Source organism: Oreochromis niloticus, linkage group LG13, assembly GCF_001858045.2.
Source record: "Oreochromis niloticus isolate F11D_XX linkage group LG13, O_niloticus_UMD_NMBU, whole genome shotgun sequence".
In the NCBI taxonomy this organism is placed as follows: Eukaryota; Metazoa; Chordata; class Actinopteri; order Cichliformes; family Cichlidae; genus Oreochromis; species Oreochromis niloticus.
In genome coordinates, this window is record NC_031978.2 from 21,270,228 (window position 1) to 21,289,418 (window position 19,191).

Genomic DNA, 19,191 nt, shown 5'->3' on the forward strand with positions numbered 1-19,191 from the left:
CTCCAGTGTGGCATTAATAAAGTCTATATTAATATTTACGAATCAACAAAGTTTAATTATGATGTACATATCTATACATTACCAATGGTTTATAACAGCAATTTATTAGAGGAATTGTGGGTGTACTCACCTGCTCAACCTATCTTTCCTTTACGAATAAATCTGCTTGTATTTTATTTTTCTGTCATGAAATCCAACAATGAACAATGATCCTACTTTATAAGTGGTCTCTGCATTAGAGCTCCCAGAGCTACTGGCTCCATTCTTGTATAAAATACCTCTTAAAACACATCACTGAGCCTAACTGTTTTACTGGAGAATGTCTTTTCTTTACTCAGACACTTTAGTGTTACTGTAGTTTATCGCTGTATTCAATCATAGACGCCCAGTGCTCACTAGAACAGTAAATATGCATTAATCCAAAACTGAAAATGTGTTATTTACGATCTTTTTCCATCTGCAGTATATACAGGTGTGACCTGCTGATAATAAATCAGCTTGGCTGAGTGCCTGAGGTAGAATCTGGAACATGTAAATATATAGAGGCAAACATGTTTTATGGGGCTGTTAAGCTATTGAGTGGAGCAGCCCAGTAGTTTAGTATAGTGAAGCGAGCACCTAATTCAAATGATGTGAAATGATGTTTTGTCTAGATGGACTCATTAAATTGTAAACTGTACAAGAGGATGCCGATCTTCATCTACACACATCCCATACCTGCTGTTCCCAGATGGACACTAAGACGGTGTGCTGCTACAGATTTCTATCACATCCTATCACTCTCAAAGAGGCTCTGCTGTTTTGTCCTATTTTTGTGTTCTTTTTTTAATTTTCAATTATTCGTCCTCCACCTCCAATTCAGTTCGAGTGGTCACTATCTGGCCTGATTATTTTCAGTAATTTTCTATGGTGATTGAGTATCTGCATTTAAATGGGTTTCTGTGCCAGGAAGCAGTTGCCATATGTGGGTAAAGGCTGTTGGCATGGAAACTAGGTCTCCTTTCCTCCCACCCTGGATGCTGTAACTTGTCTGTAACTTTGCCCAAGCAATGAGATCTCTGCAGGAAGTGGTGTAGAATAACTAACATCTTTTAGCTAGCTTGGGAGAATTTTGAAGGCTTAAATATCTGTTTTAAATTCATATACATGACTTAATACTTCACTTGATTTATGGATGAACAAAGGATACAGCTGTGAGGCTGCATGCTACTAACTTAGTATGTGATGCAGACGCATGCTGGCACAGTGACATTAAAATGTAGGAGCAGCAGTGCCAGACATATGTTAGATTGCTTCATAAACCCATCCTGCTGTTCATATGTTGTAATAAAGTTCTGGTGTGTCCCTCCACCACATAGACCTCTGTATGCTGAACAGTTTTTTTTGTGTGTGTCAGTGAACAGTATGTGGTGCGACCAAAGTGGAGCACAAATAGTCCACACATTTAGTTGTCTTTCAACGTAATCTATGTTCTAATCACAACCTCATCTAGAAGTCATTGCAGTGCAGTGGTGAGAACCTAATCTTTGAGGTGGTTTTTATTAATCGCTAGCCCACAGGGGCGTGTTGACAGGAAATAAGGAGTTGTTCTTTCTCCACAACACAATACTAATTAAAGCGTTGATACAGAGTAACAGCTAAACTATCCTGCTGGGTGATACACTGACACTGTGAATATTCCCTTCTCTCATAAACACAGGCTATTGAACATGACACCCAGGGGGACTGTGGCAAGATGTGAAGACATCCCTGGAAAAAAAAAAAAGTTTGCTTACTTGTTCTATTTAAAAACTTTTGATGGCTTCTATAACCATTCTTTAAAGGATTTCACAGTCAGAAGTCATTTAATTGAAGAAGAAAAAAAATTATACTTTAACTCGGTAAATTGCTCTTTGAGACACTGATGGATGCTGTATTTAAATTCACATTAAGAAAAAAGTCATTGGAGCAATTGGCTATAGTTATATATACATATATACACACACTCATTCACACACAAGGGAAAGGTCAGGGCTAACATAGCTGCAGAAGCAGACACATATATTTTTTTAAGGGTAGTTTTGGAAACTTTGCCTTTGGGAATTGTATATATGCTACCTTTAGTTTTAGATGAGCCAAAATGTTGGAGGGGTTTTCCACATTTCTCAATGCTACATCAATATTTTTTAATTTTAAAAAAAATATTGATGTAGCATTGAGAAATAAATCTAAAAAACCCCAAAAAATCAAAACTGTGGAGAAAGTGTTGACTGTGTTTAGAGTTAGTTTAACAGGGACTTTTGTTTTTCCATAAGAAAAAAGAAAAGTAAAATCTCCCGGTTACACTCTCCTTCACTTACATTTGGGCTTCACTTTTCCTCACTTCTAATTTGAAGTAATCCAGTCACTGAGATGACATGAGGAAAAAAAAGGTGTGCATAAAGTACAGCATCTCTTCCTTGGAGCTTCTCATTTTTAAAAAAAATTCTAATTATTTTTTTCCTATTCTGCAAGAATATTCTATTTTGTTCTTACGAAACAGAATCACTGTTGCATTGTCGAGGCGACCTACTGAAATTTATATTGAGCATCATAATGGTGAAGAAAGGTTACTTACGTGACTTTGAAGATGGGATGGTTGTTGGTGTCAGACAGCTGCTCTGAGTATTTCAGAAACTGCTGATATCTCAAGAGTTTCAGTTAAAGGTTCAAAAACAGAGAAAATATCCAATGAGCAGCAGTTCTCTGGCCAATAGGAAGGCAACAGTAATGCATTCATAGCTAATTTCAAGTTTTGCAGAAGAGCATCTCTGAAAGCAACATTCAGATGGATGGATCAGGATTACATGTAAACAACATAAAAGCATGAAAGCATAGACCCATTGTGGCTTGTATCAACAGTTCAGGCTGGTGATAGTAGTGTAATGGTGTGAGGGATGTTTTCTACCCAAGTATTGTTGCTGACCATGTCCATTCCTTTATGACCAAAGCATCATGTTACAAATCTCAGATCTTCCCAAACTGTTTTTTTTAACATGACTATGACTTCGCTGTACTGAAATGGACCTCACATTCGGAAAATCTCAAACTCAATCACTAGAGCACCTCTGGGGTGTGGTGGAACGAGAGATTCACGTAACCGATGTGCAAAAGTAAACCTGTGTGATGCTGTCTCGTCAACATGGACCAAAATCTCTGAAGAATGTTTCAAGCACCTTGTTGTATCTATGCCAAAAGAATTAAGGCAGTTCTGAAGGCAAACAGGGGTAACTTGGTAATGGGAAGGTGTAACTAATAAAATGTCCATTGAGGCCACTTCATAGTATCATTGTATAGTGTATTGGCTTTTGGTAACCTTTCACAGTGGCTTTACTGCCTTTTTATGTCATTTACTTCATGTACCCTGCAGCAACACGTTGAAATTTCCCATTGTTTTACATTTTGTTCAAACAAACCTTTTTTTTTTTAACTTATTTTTTAATGATTTGATACATTACAGGTCGTGTACTATTCCTGCAGTATAGCCACAAGAGCATCTAGAGCTTGTAAAATGCTGTCACAAAGCAAATGAATAACCTTGTCTCAAGAGGTAGTTTGCCAGCCATCTCCATAGCAAACAAACAAACAACTGTTTAGTATGTCTGAGCATTGCTGTGCTTTCCAAGTAATAACAATATGCACAAAGGTCTTAGACAATGCAGGTGCTCCTCTCTCTAGGGGAACGTAAATAGAACTTCAGTTTGAATTGTCCTTGAACTAAGCTAACTTCCAAAAGGTTTAACACACAAAGGACAGATTTTATGTGTGGCACTAATCAAATCCTGTCTTATCTGTAGACAGCAAGGGTGGAAAGCACACACAGATCAGTCACTGCCTTAGCCAAAGTGAGAACCAGCGATAGAGCTGTCCTGTGTGAATGGTTTAGAGAGGAAACCTGCTTAATGGGCCTGAAATATATTTTAGACCGGACGTTTGGTGTAAGAGGCTGCCACCTCACTGTATAAGAGAAACTGAAGTAAAGGCTAGTCGGAAATTGACTTTGCTTGTTATAGAATTTCTACAATCCATATAAAATAAAAGCCTTCTACTATACTGAAGGATTTGAAATGAACAGGATGTTTACTAAAAATGTAGAGAAGGCACAAGGCCAGTTCTAAATCTCCATTTTTTTGTAGGCACACAAAATAAATTCAGAGATGCCTGCAGTGCCTCTCTGTGCAGACAGTTGAAGCCACAGCCTCTCATTTCTGTATGTGACATGCTTTTTATGAGTATACATTACATTTTCTGCTTCAGGCCATTGGCTATTGATACACTTGGACATGAATGGCTTTCCATATGCTGGAAGGGACAGTGCTGGTTTTGCTTCCCACTGAATTTGTTCCCTGCATGTACTGTTATCACAGCAGAAAATGCAAGCATGTCTTGTCATTACAGGTTTTCTTCACTCAAGTTGTTAAATAACTTTGGTCTTACTGTCAAGGCTGGCTGTGTAGCAGGAAGGATTTGGACCAAAACGCAGGACTCAGAACCTAAATTTAAACCTAAAGACTTTATTGCAGAACTTAAACAAAGTGCAATGCAATTTTCAAAAAATAAAAATAAATAAATAATAATAGAGGCCCACAAACTGCAAGCCAACAAAGACCAGATGCAAATCAAATGGAGGGTCTAAATACACATGAGGAGATTAGGGCAGGGTGGAGACACCTGGGAACACAGCTGAACAGAATCAAACTAGTGAGACAGGGGAAGTAAAACTGAACACAACACGCACAAGACAAGCCAATATCAGAATAAAACAGGAAGTAACAACACTGAGCTTAGGACCAAGACATGTGAACTTCACACAGGGACAGGAGATAAACAAACATGGAGACATGACTGACTTCGAAGATAAAAAGTAATCAATTAAAACTATAACTAAATATTAAACAACCAAATGAGGAACACAGACTGGAAGCAAAGGTAAACTAAGAAGCACATGAAAACAATATAATACTGAGAGGACTAGAGAAAGAGCTATATGAGCAAATCATGAGCTCAAAGAAAACTGAAAACATCGCAAAACTCAAAACCTTGAGTCAGTGACCCATGGACCATAACACTAATTGTGCACTTTGACTTAAGGGAACACTTAATTGCATTTTAAAATACATTAGTGTTTATTTTGATAGCATTTTGATGTTGGTATCGAAACTTATTGTTCTCTGCACAATGGATTTTATTTGGTCAATTACTTTGGTTGATACCACCATCAAAAGTTCACTTTTTTACCAGATAGACTGAGCCGGGGTGCTTCTGGGGACTAATGTGACACTAAGCAACTGTTGCGAAGTAAAGGCACTGAGTCGCTAATGTAATATTTCATAGAAATTGTGCATTTTCTTGTTATTTTTGAACACTTGATTTCCAGTAAGAACAGCCCAGTACATTCTGCACACTGTGCCATGAACAGAAAAAGCTTTGAGTATGACATTTCTTTCTGGAGTGAAGTACAGTCTTTGAATTGTGTGCCATAAGGTGAGAGCCCCATGAGACAGCACAAACCCCTTATTTACCAGCTTATTCACTTGTTGTTGAATGATTTCATGTTATTTGAAAGACTTCAAATGCTGAAAGAATGGAAGAACACAGTAATAGATACTCAAACTGTACGACCTTACGTGTCAAGTCGTTGAAGATGAATGGGTTTTCAAGTGCCTTTGAAAAAATAGAATACTGGAAAAAAACATGTAGTAATATTTATCATTGATAAACTTTGTGTATGGAGGAAATGCTTTCATCATACAACTGTATCTAGATGAATTCTCATTTAAACATTGGCAGTGGCTGCAGACTGCCTTGGTATTTTTGATAATATTGTAAAAAACAGAATGAAATGAATGCAGATCGCCTGTAAAACAAGAGCCGATCGTTCCCTTTATTTGTAGTTTTACTCTAAAAGGAAGGAGTTTCATTCAAAGGCAGGCGAGTAGCTTTTGAGAAAAATGAACTTATAAACCCAATTCCACAAAAGTCGGGCCACTGTGTAAAATCTAAAAAAAAAAAAACTAAAGGCAGTGATTTGCAAATCTCATAAATTCGTATTTTATTCACAATAGAACATAGAAATCATAGAAAATGTTGAAAATTAATAATTTTTAAGAAATATATTAAATATTTGATGGCAGCAAAAATGTTCTTAAAAAAGTTGGAACTGGGCCATGTTTCCTGCTGTGTCCCATCTTATTGTAATAACAGTCTGTAAACCACTGGGAACTGAGGAGACCAGCTACTGGAGTTTTGGGATAGCAGTGTTGTCCCATTCACTTCTCATATAGGATTCTAGCTAATTAACAGTCTTTTTTGTCTTATTGTCCATTTCATGATGTTCCAAATGTTTTGGTTGGTGAAAGGTCAGGATCAGGACTATTCTATTACAAAGCCATGCTGCTCTAATGGATGCATTTTAATATTATCTTGCTGAAATACGAAAGGCCTTCCCAGAAAACCATCTTATCTGGATAAGAGCATAATGTTGCTCTAAAATCTGTATAAACCTTTCAGCACTGATGGTGTCTTTCCGGATGTGCAAGGTGCCAATTCTGCAGGTACTAATGCATCACCATACCATGAGAAATACAGACTTTTGAACTGAGCACTGATAAGAAGCAAGATGCCCCGTCTCCTCTTTAGTTCAGATGATACGGGGTTCATTTCGATTTGTCTGACCACAGTTTTCTGCTTTGCCCCAGTCCGTTTAAAATGATCTTGTGCTCCAAGAAGATGATGTTTGAGCATCATGTTCACATATGGCTTCTTCTTCGCATGACTGAACTTTAACCTGTATTTGTGGAGGACAAGATGAACTGTGGTCACTGATGATGACTTCTGGAAGCATTCCATAACCCATTTAGTGTCTTCACAATTTTTACATTGAGTAACATTATTCTGAGATTGTTCCACAATTTGTAAATGCAGTTTTTTTTCCCGCTTGGTGAAACTCTAGCTATCTTTGCTTCTGAGAGACACATAAGTGGTGATGGGCTCTGTCTCTCTAACACTCTCTTTTTACATCCATCATTACGACCTGTTGCCAATTAATCTAATTAGTTGCATAGTTAATATTTTTCATGATATAATAATTGTCTATGCTCTATTGTGGATAAATTACAGGTTCATAAGATTTGCAAATCACTACATACTGTTTTTATTTAAATTTTATACAGTACCCAACATTTTCAGAATTAGGTTTCTATTTATAAATACTTTCATATTCAGGAAAAGCCTTTTTTAAAGTATGATCATTGTTCCTTTGTTGCCCCAGTTAGTTTCAGCATAGCGCAAATGTTCATTAACAAAGTAGCTATGGACTTCTGAAAGGAGATGCTGCCTGTCCTTGACCTGCACAATGAAGCACTCTGAGAAGGGAACTGATCTACTTCTGATGAATTTAAGGAGAGACAGACAGACAGAGACAGACAGGGCACCCTCGGTGGCCCCACTGTATCTTGGGAGCTGTCAGAGGAGATAGAGAAAACGCGTCCAGAAAAGCTGTCGACCTGTGACCCCTTTCTCTCTTACTGACAGTTAGGATTTGGTTTTTGCATTCTCAGACGCATCATCATCCCACATGCAGACACACACTCACTGAAACAGACATAAATGTGTACGTACATAACCACACACAGCCTCTATTTATACTTACGCACAAGGATTTCTGAATGTTATTTCCTGCATGCTTGATCTTAATGTGTATTTAAATGGTTTTATGGAAATGAATAACAGTGTTGTGCCACCGTTTATGCATTAGGAGGGCTGTGTGTGTGGCGGTGGTAGTGTGTGTGTGTGGGGGGGTTGCCAGTTGGTCACATCAGGAAGATTCCAAAAACATTTCTTGCCAGCAGAATCCAGTGAGTAAAAGGAGCAAAAGCACACTATTGGCTATACAAACTAGTCAGTGTGCGATGAAAAACAAAATTCAATCTGTTGTCTGTGTAGTTTGGGGTGCTCTAGTCTTGGTAATGGGATGTGCATTAACGTGCACACGTTTGAATCTGTTCAGTATTTATAGGGGCGCATTCTTACCGCGAAAGGAATAAACAGTAGCATTATTTGACTGTAATTGCCACGGCGCATTAATGGTGACAAAGTGTGGTGCAGAGCAATTTCTGCATAATGTTGAAGATTTTACAGCTAGATATTTCCTTATTCAACTCAACATAGTGCCACTTCTTACACACACCCCACAAAAAACAGTAAAAAAAAAAGGTGCAGTATTTAAAAATGAAGCCAAAAAGCTGTCCGTGTCAACGCTGTCCCCCCCCCCCCAAAAAGCTTTTAAACTATTTTTAACTTCATTTAGCAGCTCCATTAAATTAATTATCATGTTTAAGTGAATTGAAAGAAAATTAGCGTAAGGAGGAATGAGAATTAATGTGGAGTTTGGTTTCTTTGTTTTTGCTCTAAGTGAGAATGAAGCAGTTCCATTACACCGCCATGCAGTGCCATTTGCAGATTTGATTTTGCGACACTAAATGTGCATTATTTCCTATTAGCGGGCTGTTTTATCAGCTTGAGTGCTGTTATTTATGTTGCCTTCACAGCTTGCATAATGAACAGCGTGTGCAGCACAAATCTCTCGTGTGGTTCGTGATGTTTGCTGTATTTTACATAAACAGTTGTATTTACAGATTTTTTTCCCTAGGCTGACATGCATACATATACTGTTTATATCATATCATGATCACTTTTGTGTTAGCCAAAGAGAAATACTGCAGATCCTCAATAAAAGAGGACTTTTGGGATTGGTTTACATGTAATTGTATAGGGCTTTCCAGCACCAGCATCTGAGACAGATGCTAAGAAGCAAATGAATTGGAAATGACCAGCTAATGCTTGTATGACGTGATGAGGGTCTGAGTTTACACTCCTCACTCTGTTATATACAGTTGAGCGATCTGATAGACAGGAACCCCGGTGTTACATGTTCCGCTAACGTATTGGCACCCCGGCTGTGTCGAAATACTGTACAGCTCGTATGTTTGTATTGAGTGTTGACTCCCTGTATCTGTCTGCTCTTATCATGTCACATCTCGTGATGACTAAGACTAAGACGCCGTGTTTCTATTTCTGTACACTTGCACGCATTAGCATCAGAGCATTGTCTGCTCCTCTGTCGGATGAGTAATGACACGTTTGATATTCGCGGAAAACTCTCAGTTGTAAAGAGTTCAGGTTTCATTTTGCATGTCAGCGTTTGAAGAGACTATTAGCGTTGTATACCTTTGTGTTGGTGACAAAACAAAGGGTGTTCTTTTTTTGCTACAGTAATTGTTCTCTTTTTGCGGATCACTCTAGAAATTTGAGTTGCGGCTGCTCGCAGGCGGTTGCTCTCATGGTCACCGTTGCTTTACATCATGGTGGGAGGATCAGATTTTTACAATTAGCATTTCTCACATGTCATCCTTGTAATACACGGTGCACTGTAATCTCCTCACCAGTGCACCTGGTATACCCTGGAGAAATGGGTCTCCAAACACTCTCATTTGTTGGGACACATATGTTGCTGAGTCTGACACAGATGTGTCACTCCAGCACACAACAGGTATACCTGCTTCATGCATGACTTGGCCTGCATGCTCAATCAAGCAACAAAAGCATCTAACAAACTCGCGTGTGTGCCTAGAAAAGAGTGTGCAAGGTGTTGGGATGCTGCACCTTTGGGAATTCGATGAATGTGCTGATTAAAATAATACACCGTTAGATTTTTATTCCCCTTCCCCTCTAATAGCAACAGTAAACATAATAGTAGCAGTTGAGAGGGAGAAACATTGTTGTCAAAGTGGCTGTAAGTGTCTGACCCTCTCTCTAAAGGGTCTCTCCGTGTGTGATAAAGTGCTGCCTGATGGCTCTTTAACTGATTTAGAGGCCCTGCTCCAGTCGGGTCAGGTACTCTTAGACCACCCATCTGCTGCTGTCCCGGCGGTTTTCCTCCAGTCCTCCAAAAAATCATCTCATCAGCTCAGTCCACACTGGTTGCAGTCTTAAGTGAGTAACATAGGCTATTCTGTGCTCTGTGCTTGTTCTCTTCTAGCATTTCAGTCTCCGAGGGATTATTACACCCAAGCCAAATTTCTTATCCTGTCATTGAAAAATCAGCCACAATTTTTCACACGATTTCTCCTTTATTTCCCATCTTTTTTTCTTCCAAAATAATTTTCTGTGGCTTTAAAAAGCAAACAAAATAAACAAACAAACAAAAGAAAATCGGAGTGATGTTGATTCAAAAGGGGAAATATGCTCAGAGCATCGCATGCATCTGAGACACAATCCTCTGGGTCTTAAATAGAAACAAAGGCAAGCTGTTTTTGGGTCTCTGTTAAGGAGACATCTTGCTAACAGGAGTTGGAGTCAGAACACAATAGTAAATAATAAAGAAAAGCTCTCTTTAATGGTGGAAGCTTTCTTGTGGAACAGGATTTTCTCATTTTGTGGCGAACACACTACAGTACAATCATCTGGTTAAAGCAGCTGAGATCTGTAACTGTGCTGAAATTAGTTTACCTCATGGGCTCAGGTGTTTGCTTTTGTGCAGGCAGAAGGAATTTAGTGCTAAATGTTGCCCCTCAAGCTGGATGCATGGCCTCCTTGCGCCTCATACTTTGATGATCCCACACATCAACAGATCAAAGGGCAACCTGCAGAACAATTAACTGACGCCCTAATAGAGGTCGATCTTGAAGCAAAGAATCAGAATTTCAAATTTATAGCTCTTAAACTTTGGATCTGGAGCAATATGATGCATTTGGTGAGGCTTTCAGCAATATTTCTATTATTGAATTTATTGAATCTTGCTGATTGATGAGGCTCTGCTGTTCTGCTGGATTCATCAAACATAAGCTGCTGGCTTAGAAAAACCCACACAGCTTTGGTGCACTTTAGAATTTCACCACTTGGGGGCACAAATGAACAAGTAAGTAATGACAAACGTGCTAAAAGTATCACTGCTCACTGCTGATGCCATTAATTTTAGCCGCTGCGTTACTAACACTGCATTTCCATTAAATAACGCTTGTATTTACCCTGATATTTAGCTTCTCAAATGAAGCTTCCCCTTTCGTTTCTTTGCAAAAGTTTGCAGTTAAGGACACACTAAGTCAGGTTGTTGTCCTTGGCAAGCAGCCCTGATAGATTGCCTTATTAGGTGTAATTATGCAGATTGCACTGCTGATAATTATAAAAGTGTAAACACATTCAGCAGGAACATTCCTTTTCACCATTGCAAATGAGAACAGAGGAGAGGTAACATGCTGCCTACTTTTTAGCACCAGGTGGCTGCACCAAGTTATTGAGATTCTACAAGGTGAGAGCAACACAGTTGCCTAATATGTGCAGCATCTGTTTTGTATTTCAGTTGCTTTTTACTACTATATAGGAACACAGTGTTAGTTAGAAGAGAGAGAAACAAGGTATCCTCATCTGTCCTCCTTCCAGATGGCAGATCATAGTTTCCTTAGAGTTTAATGTTGTAACAGTATGTGCCTGCTCTTATTGTTCTTCCTACATTTAAATTCAGATGATAACAGCCACGCTTTAAAAGTGAGTATTCAACTCTCTGCATGTATTTCTACTAAAAACTGATTATACGAAATATTCAGGGAAATTGGAAAGGGCATATTATCCTCTGTGTCACGCTGGCTAAGTTGGCTTTCTTTGGGCATGAAACGCCTGTGTATTCCCTGTAAACCGTAAAGATCAGCTCAGCAGTGCTTGCAGATTTCCCCCCCCCCTCAGCTTAGAACACTGCGTTTCGAAGAGAAGGATGTTGAATAGCCAGTGTGCAAACAGAAGCAGGCACACTGCAGCTGAGCCTTGTGCTCTCCAATCCTGAACTCTGAACACTGAGCACACTTCCCAGCTGAACCGGATTGTGTTTATCAGCAGGGCTTTTATGTCCACATGTTCTCTACATTCCTGTAACCCTGCTGCACTGCGATCAGCCTTCCCGCTCTTGTGAGAAATGGTCTTTTATTAGCAGGCAAGGCAGACTTGCCCGGATTCAGCACCCTCTCTGTGGACAGTTCTCGACCGCAAGCTCTGGCATTGTGCGTGCTTTGTTTACGTACGTGTGTGTCTGTGTGTCGTTGTGTGTCTGAGTGCTCGTACTTATGGGTGTTCATATGTTTGTGTGTGTGTTTGAGAGAGTTCCTTAAAGTATATGAGCTGCAGCATCATCACTCTTCTGCAGTAGGTTTTCTTGGGCAATGGAGAGGGGAGGATTAGGCTGGACTGCTTCTTTCCAATTTTTTTTTTTTTTTAAATCCAGACGACTGTTGTCACAAAACTTCCCTAAATTCACAGACAATGAAAGCGAACAGGGAAGACACACACAAAAAAAGAGGAGCAGGAGGAGTGGGAGGAATGCTGAAAGATGAGATGATAAAAGTAGAAAACGGAACGAGTCTGGCCTGTCCCGCGGTCTCGTTTTTTTTTCTTCTTTTTTTTAACCGCTGAAGAGTGTTCACACGGGAGAGTGGATTGAGAAAGACTGAAAAGAGAGAGTAGACTGTGAAAGGAATAAGGGCTGGAGGACATAGCTCCAAATCCTGCTATTCTGCCTAAATAGGCTCTTCCTCTGCAATGCACTCAGACTCCAGTGATTCGCTATGTGAATGCTGCCCATTTGCATAGCCACTCTCCCTCTTGCTTCCTGGCTGGCTGTTGAGGCTCCCCCTCCCTCCGTCCTTCTCCTCCCTCTCCTCCTCCTCTCTCCCTTCTTCCTCTTGCGCACATCTTCTGGAACGGCGGTGCCGATGCTGGCTGTGTGTGAGTGTGTGTTCCTGCCCAGGGCTGCTCGCTCAGGTACCGGCGTTGCTATCGCTTGGTCTCACTGAGAACAGATATCTCTAGATGGGGAACGGGTGCGCTACTTGGCACAACTTACAGGTACAATCACGCAGTCTACTGCACGCTGCTGCAGCTGTCCAACACATGCAAATGAGACTCGGATTTAACTATGGTCCCATTCCTCTGGACAACCTTTGAGACCACTGGAGGAGGAAAAAGAGGGAAACTCAGAATGTCTGTTTTGATTTTCTGAAGAAAATCACTTTGCACAGAGGCTATCAGTCTCTTCTTAAGTAGGCTCTCTTCTTTTCCTGGCATTTGCATTTTTTGGAATATTAACAGTTTTTTTTTTATTTTAATGGGAAGATGCTTCTAATTTTTTGAGTGCTTAATAGAGGTATAAGGGGAGAAACAGAAAGAACAAGGGAACTAGGGGAATTGGAGCAAGCTGGGATTTCTCCATTGCTGTTTGAGGTTGCCCTAATTTCTTGTGAATGTTTTTGATTGTTTTTCTATGATGATTTTTAATACTTCTTTACCTACCTGGGTGCTGCTGCGGATTTCTTAACTCACTGGAGAACAGCAAGAAGCATTTTTCCCTCACGACCGACAATTTGTGCGGTGTCCCTTTTGCTTTTTCGGTCCTTTTTATTTGGCTTTTTTAAATGATTGTTTATTTCCCCGTGGATCTGTGTCAGTGTCTCTTGCCATAGTGAGATTTGGCAAGGTGAGAAGTATGGGGCTGTAAGGCTCGCTGAAGTTCCACCTTGATCTGAAAGCCTCATCTGGCCACTCAGGGAAGATGTTCAGAGGCTGGAGGACACAGTTTGCTCCCCTGAGGCCTGTTGCACAGCCCCGAAACTGGAATTCAGCTTCAGTCACCCATCTGGCCTTGTGGATCGTTGCCCTGGGCTTTGTGGCAGGGTCAGAACCAGGTGCTGTGGAGAGTCTCCACCACATTCACCTCTCCAATGGAAACAAGCGCCACCATATTGTGCCTATTGCTATCCACAGATCTCCTGCATCCCTAAGAGCAGGGCACAGTAAGTATTTTCTCATCCTACCGTTAATGCAGTCCCTAGGTAATGTGATTTCTCAAGCAGTCCATCATTGGTGTTTACTTTTAACAGTCTGTGCTTACTCCTTGTTAAATTTTACTGCCAATGCAATTTCAAATATAACTGACATGGTATTGTCTTTTTTCTTTTTTTTAATACCTAAAAATCCCAAAAGATGTGTATTCAGCTCTGTACGACAGGGCGAGTCTAGCTTAGACCCATCCCCTTTTCTGTCTCAGCAAAGTGCCCTCCATGTCTGAGATTAGCCATATCCCTATCTCCAGATGCTCCACTGTGTCCAGATTAGCCAGGATTATAACGCTATGGTGCTCCATGTTGCCCCTGGGTGTTCGGAATAGACAAAGATGTGTTGCCTTCAGCTCTGTGGGACGTCGAGCTGTTCCTGGCCCCTGCCCTGCGTGGAGTATCGATGAGGCCCCCTTTGCCCATTGGGGCGAGAATGTTCATGATCCAAGTATCTGAAAAGGGGAAAGAAAGCAGGGAGAATATGAGGAATTATATAACCTCATGCCAACTATTCATGCTAGACTGCAGTGTGCTCGTCTCGGTACAGTATTGGTGATGAGGGTTTTAAGAATGCTGCAGCTTTTTGTTTTCTTTTTCACTGTTTGGCTGTACTTGTTTTCAATTTGCTCTGTCACTTTCACTCAAGGTCCCGAGATATGTTAAAGATCGAGGCAAATGATACTTGGAATAAAAAGTACTGCTTTTTTTCCTTTTTTTCTTAGTTATCATACTGCCCTGGCATTTTTGAGTGACGTAATCACTACTGGTGTAACACTGACGTAATGCTGAAGTACCCTGGATATCACAGACCTTGTTTAACAATGCACAACAAATGTCTACAGGAACGTTGTGCTTTCTCTGATATTCAAGTTTAACATTACGAGCTCTTGAATCATGAGTCACAACTCTGTTACATAGCTGAATTGGTGTAATGAGGATGTATTTATTGGCGCACTGTAGAAGCAAGGCTGGATCCTGGCTCACTGGGCATAGATAGACCTGCGTGAACAAGGGAGTCAGTGCTCCTCAGTGATGATGAGGGAGCTGGGAGGTTTCCCGGCCTACTGAGACAACAAGAGAGGCAATTAGGCCACTCTGCCATGACCTGTCTGTACTGGACAACACTCGGCTTGCCTCCTGCTCTCCCTAAGGACCTTGGTGGGGGCATGTGTTGCCTCCAGACAGATTCCATGACTTAATATAACAGTTAGTGCAAATGCTTCCTCACGTTGTGATTACCGATGAGAGTCTGAGGGAAGCCAATAAAAAAAAAAAAGTCTTCTCACTAACATGATTGCTGATTTTGGTTGATCAGCACAGAGGGTGCATTAATGCAAACTGGGAGGCATGCTGTTCAACATAGTACCTGGCTCCAGGACAAAGCCTGCTGTTGTAAAACCCCAGCACTGTTGTCTGATGCTGTGACAGAATTGGTTTAATTTTCATGGGGTTTGTTCTTTAGACAGAGTGTCAATTAAGCAAGTGCAGCTGACTTTTTTCAGTAAAACCGAGACAAAGGGTGTTTTTAACTCTTTTTGCTTCATACTGTATTTGTAATTTCCATATATTAACACAAAAGGGATTCTTCTAATATATTACCCCCGCCCATCTGTCTCGCTCTGTCTCTCATATCTTTGTTAATGTTAAAATCTAATCCTATTTAGAATACTTATGTAACTGTACCTGCCTTTTGCTCTTATTGTCACAGTGCATTTAACATTGTCTCAAGTGATTAGGCCAAGCAAAGCTAACAGAGTGCTGACAGTTAGTTCATTATGCAAACTATCTCTGTTTCTGTGGCATGAACATTCACTTTTTCCACTTAATATGAAGCTATATTTAGTAACTCGAGCCGCCCCTATGGTGGGCTAGCCATTCATGTGTCCCAAATTTTCTGACAATGTGAGCTCACAATTCCTGCGATTTCATAGGAAAAGTCACATTGCAGTCTCCCTCTCTGTCTCTCTCTCTCTCTCTCTCTCTCTCCCTCCCTATATATATATATATATATCTGAATACTACCGTAAGAGCAAACATCTTTTGTTCCTTTTGTATTGAACTTGAGTGTCATTGATTTATGTGGAAAGAAGAAGAAAATTACCATGGTCAGGATGTATGAAATTGAGTTGGAGTGTGATGCATTGTTTGTTTAGGGCTAGCCGTAATGAGGTTCAGACAGTATCAACTCTGAGTAGCAGACATACCATTCATCACGGATAGACTCCCAGAGGTGATAGTCTTCTTTCCCAGAGATGGGTACTGTACTCGATACGCTGGATAACTAGGTTATCGTGTTTTCTTTTGTACCAGTTGTTGAGAGTGAGTAGCTCATCTGACCAGTGGGAAAAGTGTTTAGTGTGTTAGAACTAGGAATCAGTGGTCAATAGGAAAACTGACTTCTTGGCCATTTTTGCATCTAACTTTTATTGATGAATGACAGTTCCCATTTGTGCCGTGCCTGCCACATTCTCATTTGCTTACTTTGCCTATGCTGAGTGTATATATTTGCCATCCTGTCAGAGTCGAAGCCCATACGTTTAGTCACGGTGGAGTCAACCTTCACTTTCTTGATGAGTATGCGTTGTACTTAGACGTCTGAGGAGACCTCACCTAACACTCGTTCAATCAACAGTACCAGGAGTTTTAGCATTTCAAAGCTTGATGGTTTTATCAAAGTGGGTGAAGCAATTTAAGTGATTATAATCAATTTGAATGCTCTCCAGCTTCAGAGCTAAGGGTTGAAGGGATTAGAAGCACTGCTCTTCTGCGCTGGCACTGCTGCACAGAGCAAATGAATGGAAAAACAGAGAGAAAGAGAGAGAGAAGAAATAAAAGAAGAGCCATTGTAAAGAACAACAGACACGAAGAAAGTGAAGAAAGAAAGAAAACGAGAGCGAGGAGGGAGAAAGTTGACGGTGTCTGGTGTTGTCTCGCTGCCGGTGTGTTGTGAGCTTGTATAATATAATTACTCCCATGTCTCTGAGCTGATGTCATTCTGCGATAGTGCAAGGATGACAGTATCTTTGCTTCTCTGAGGCAGAAGAGATGATAGCTGCCCTGATAGGGATCTGAGTACATGTTCCTCTGCTCTAGTGGGAGCATAGGCAGTTATTGACCTGCGAATGAGGGAGCGAAGATTGCAGTCTTTTCATTCTCCTCCTCTTCTGATGTATGAGAACACAAACACCCTCTTTTTATTTATATGTGCTTTAAGTCTTGAACCTACTTGCATCTTGTGTTACTCGTTTGCTCTCGCTCTCGATTATTCCCTTGTTTCCTTTCTTCCAACGCTTTGCTCTTTAAGTCTGTTTGACCACTCTGCCTAACCCACCCCCAGCTCCCTCGTTGGTCTGCAGAGTCCATCCGAGCAGACAGAGTGGGCAGCCTTTGTGCCTGCAGTGGTCTGTGTGGTTTCGGTGGTGACCAGGCTATGGTTGGCATGAAGGGAAATGAGACCTGACTGTGCGTGCGGTAGGCAGCGAGAGGTCGGCTGAGTAATGTGTCCGGTTTCGGATTAGAGACTTGGAAGATGGAGAAGGAGAGAGAGAAAAAGAGGCCCCCTCAGTTAACTCAAGGGTATGTCTGCTCCCCTCACATGCTTAGGTCCTGGCTGAGTTTGAGTCAGTGAGCTCTTTACCCAGAAGGCACATTGTGATTCATCATCAACAGCATCTTTTTCTTCACATCTCCCTATTTCTTGTTCATCCTGTCTGTTTACACCTCTGGCTTTCTATTTCTAAAGGTAATTTTGGGAAATGAAAAGGACCAGATGAGTAGTTGGCGTGTCACCGTTCACTGCTGGTGTTTATCTATGGAACATCAAACAAGCATGATATAGAAAACTAAATGTTTGGCACAGAAATTGATAAAATATATCCAACATATAATTGTGACATTTTCCAGTCTGCACATACACTTTTTGACAGTAGAATGTCACCATTGGTTGGTTATAGATGTGTCAAAATGTTAGCAAGCTACTAATACCAATCTAGCTACTAGCATAGTAAACTGTGACAGGTGTGTGCAGTGGGCCTAAAAAATTACAAAAACACGTGAAAGAAGCCTTTAATCCTCTAAATGGCAGCGCTAACACACAATATTAAATTATCAGTGTGCACAACCTGTAACATCTTAAGCAGTAGCAACACACAACTAGCTTACCTAGCATACCAGGATAGCCTGTTAGCTCTGTAATTTGGCGGGAATTGAGACTGCCAAATAATGGCAGGTCTCTGCGGCGCTACATTTGCTACTAATATATAATGAGTTAGTGTGAGTATGTAAAACTCTCTGCTCAACAAAAAGGAAGGAAGCACCCCCTTGTGGGGCTATTAAAAATGTGCTTTATAAGTTTATTGTTTACTGAGCTGAATTCTCAAGGTGAAAGACTATTAAATAAACACAATCTAGCAAAAAAAATTAAAGCCGCCATCAAAAATACAATGGGTGATGAAATCATCCAATTACAAATAGCCGATATATTTATTCAATAGCACAAAGTATAGTGCAACAAAAACAGGCTGAAACAGGCCTATGAAAACACAGGGATTGATTATATTATTTTAAAATGATCAGCACAATTTTCAGATGTATTATAGGGATAAAAGTGTAAAAGATGGTAAGTTACATCATTCTTTTAGGATGCTTGAAATAGTGTTGTTTCCACATTACCATTTCTGAGCTATTGCAGACTACTGGCTAGCATTAACTGCTAACGGAAGACATGGAGTGTGGAGGAGTGATGCAGCTGTAGAGCAGGTCAAGGTGTTAAAGATGCTAATGAAGCAGCTTATATGGTTCCCTTCATTCTGTTCTGATTGACTCTTTAAATGCCTATCCATTTCCTAGGGGCGAGACACAAGAAAGGGAAAAAATAAGAAATGGGAATAAATAAAGCCAAGATCAAGAATGCAAAAGCCCACTTTTTTTTATTATCTAATCTGAATTGAGTTCAGTCACCCCAGAGAAACCTCATTCTCTGTCATCATAATGAGGCAGCAGCTATCTCTGTGCCAGTCAAGCCCGCATATACACACACATGCACTCAGATATGCACACTGCATACACTTCTCACACAAAGAGCAACCCTCTACAAAATCGTCTTTCATCTCTTTGATCACTTCGAATCACTGTCACAACCAAGTGCGAATGTGGGTAGTTAAAGCGATATGCAAATGTGCACATGGGAAAACCTTCATTTATAAAGTGTATCATATCATTGATTAGATCATTAAATGCCATTGACGTAAAGTAGTTTCAATTGTACACCAATAACTCCCTTATTAATGGACTAATT

The 19,191-nt window shown here is 40.4% G+C and overlaps 1 protein-coding gene across 31 annotated transcripts in view; it reads left to right on the forward strand.

Moving 5' to 3' along the window:
- LOC100702788 (neurexin-1a) overlaps positions 1-19,191 on the forward strand; it is a 248,608-nt gene that overhangs the window by 132,576 nt on the left and 96,841 nt on the right. For 3 of the 31 annotated variants that reach the window (XM_019366996.2, XM_019366998.2, XM_019366999.2), the window contains exon 1: positions 12,743-13,853. The exons of 27 other annotated variants lie outside the window; for them this stretch is intronic. In XM_019366996.2, coding sequence (XP_019222541.1) covers positions 13,613-13,853 — 241 coding nt within the window. In that variant the 5' untranslated portion in view covers positions 12,743-13,612. Of the gene's footprint in view, positions 1-12,741; positions 13,854-19,191 lie in introns of those variants that run through there. One more of the 31 variants, XM_019367000.2, reaches the window with a different exon arrangement.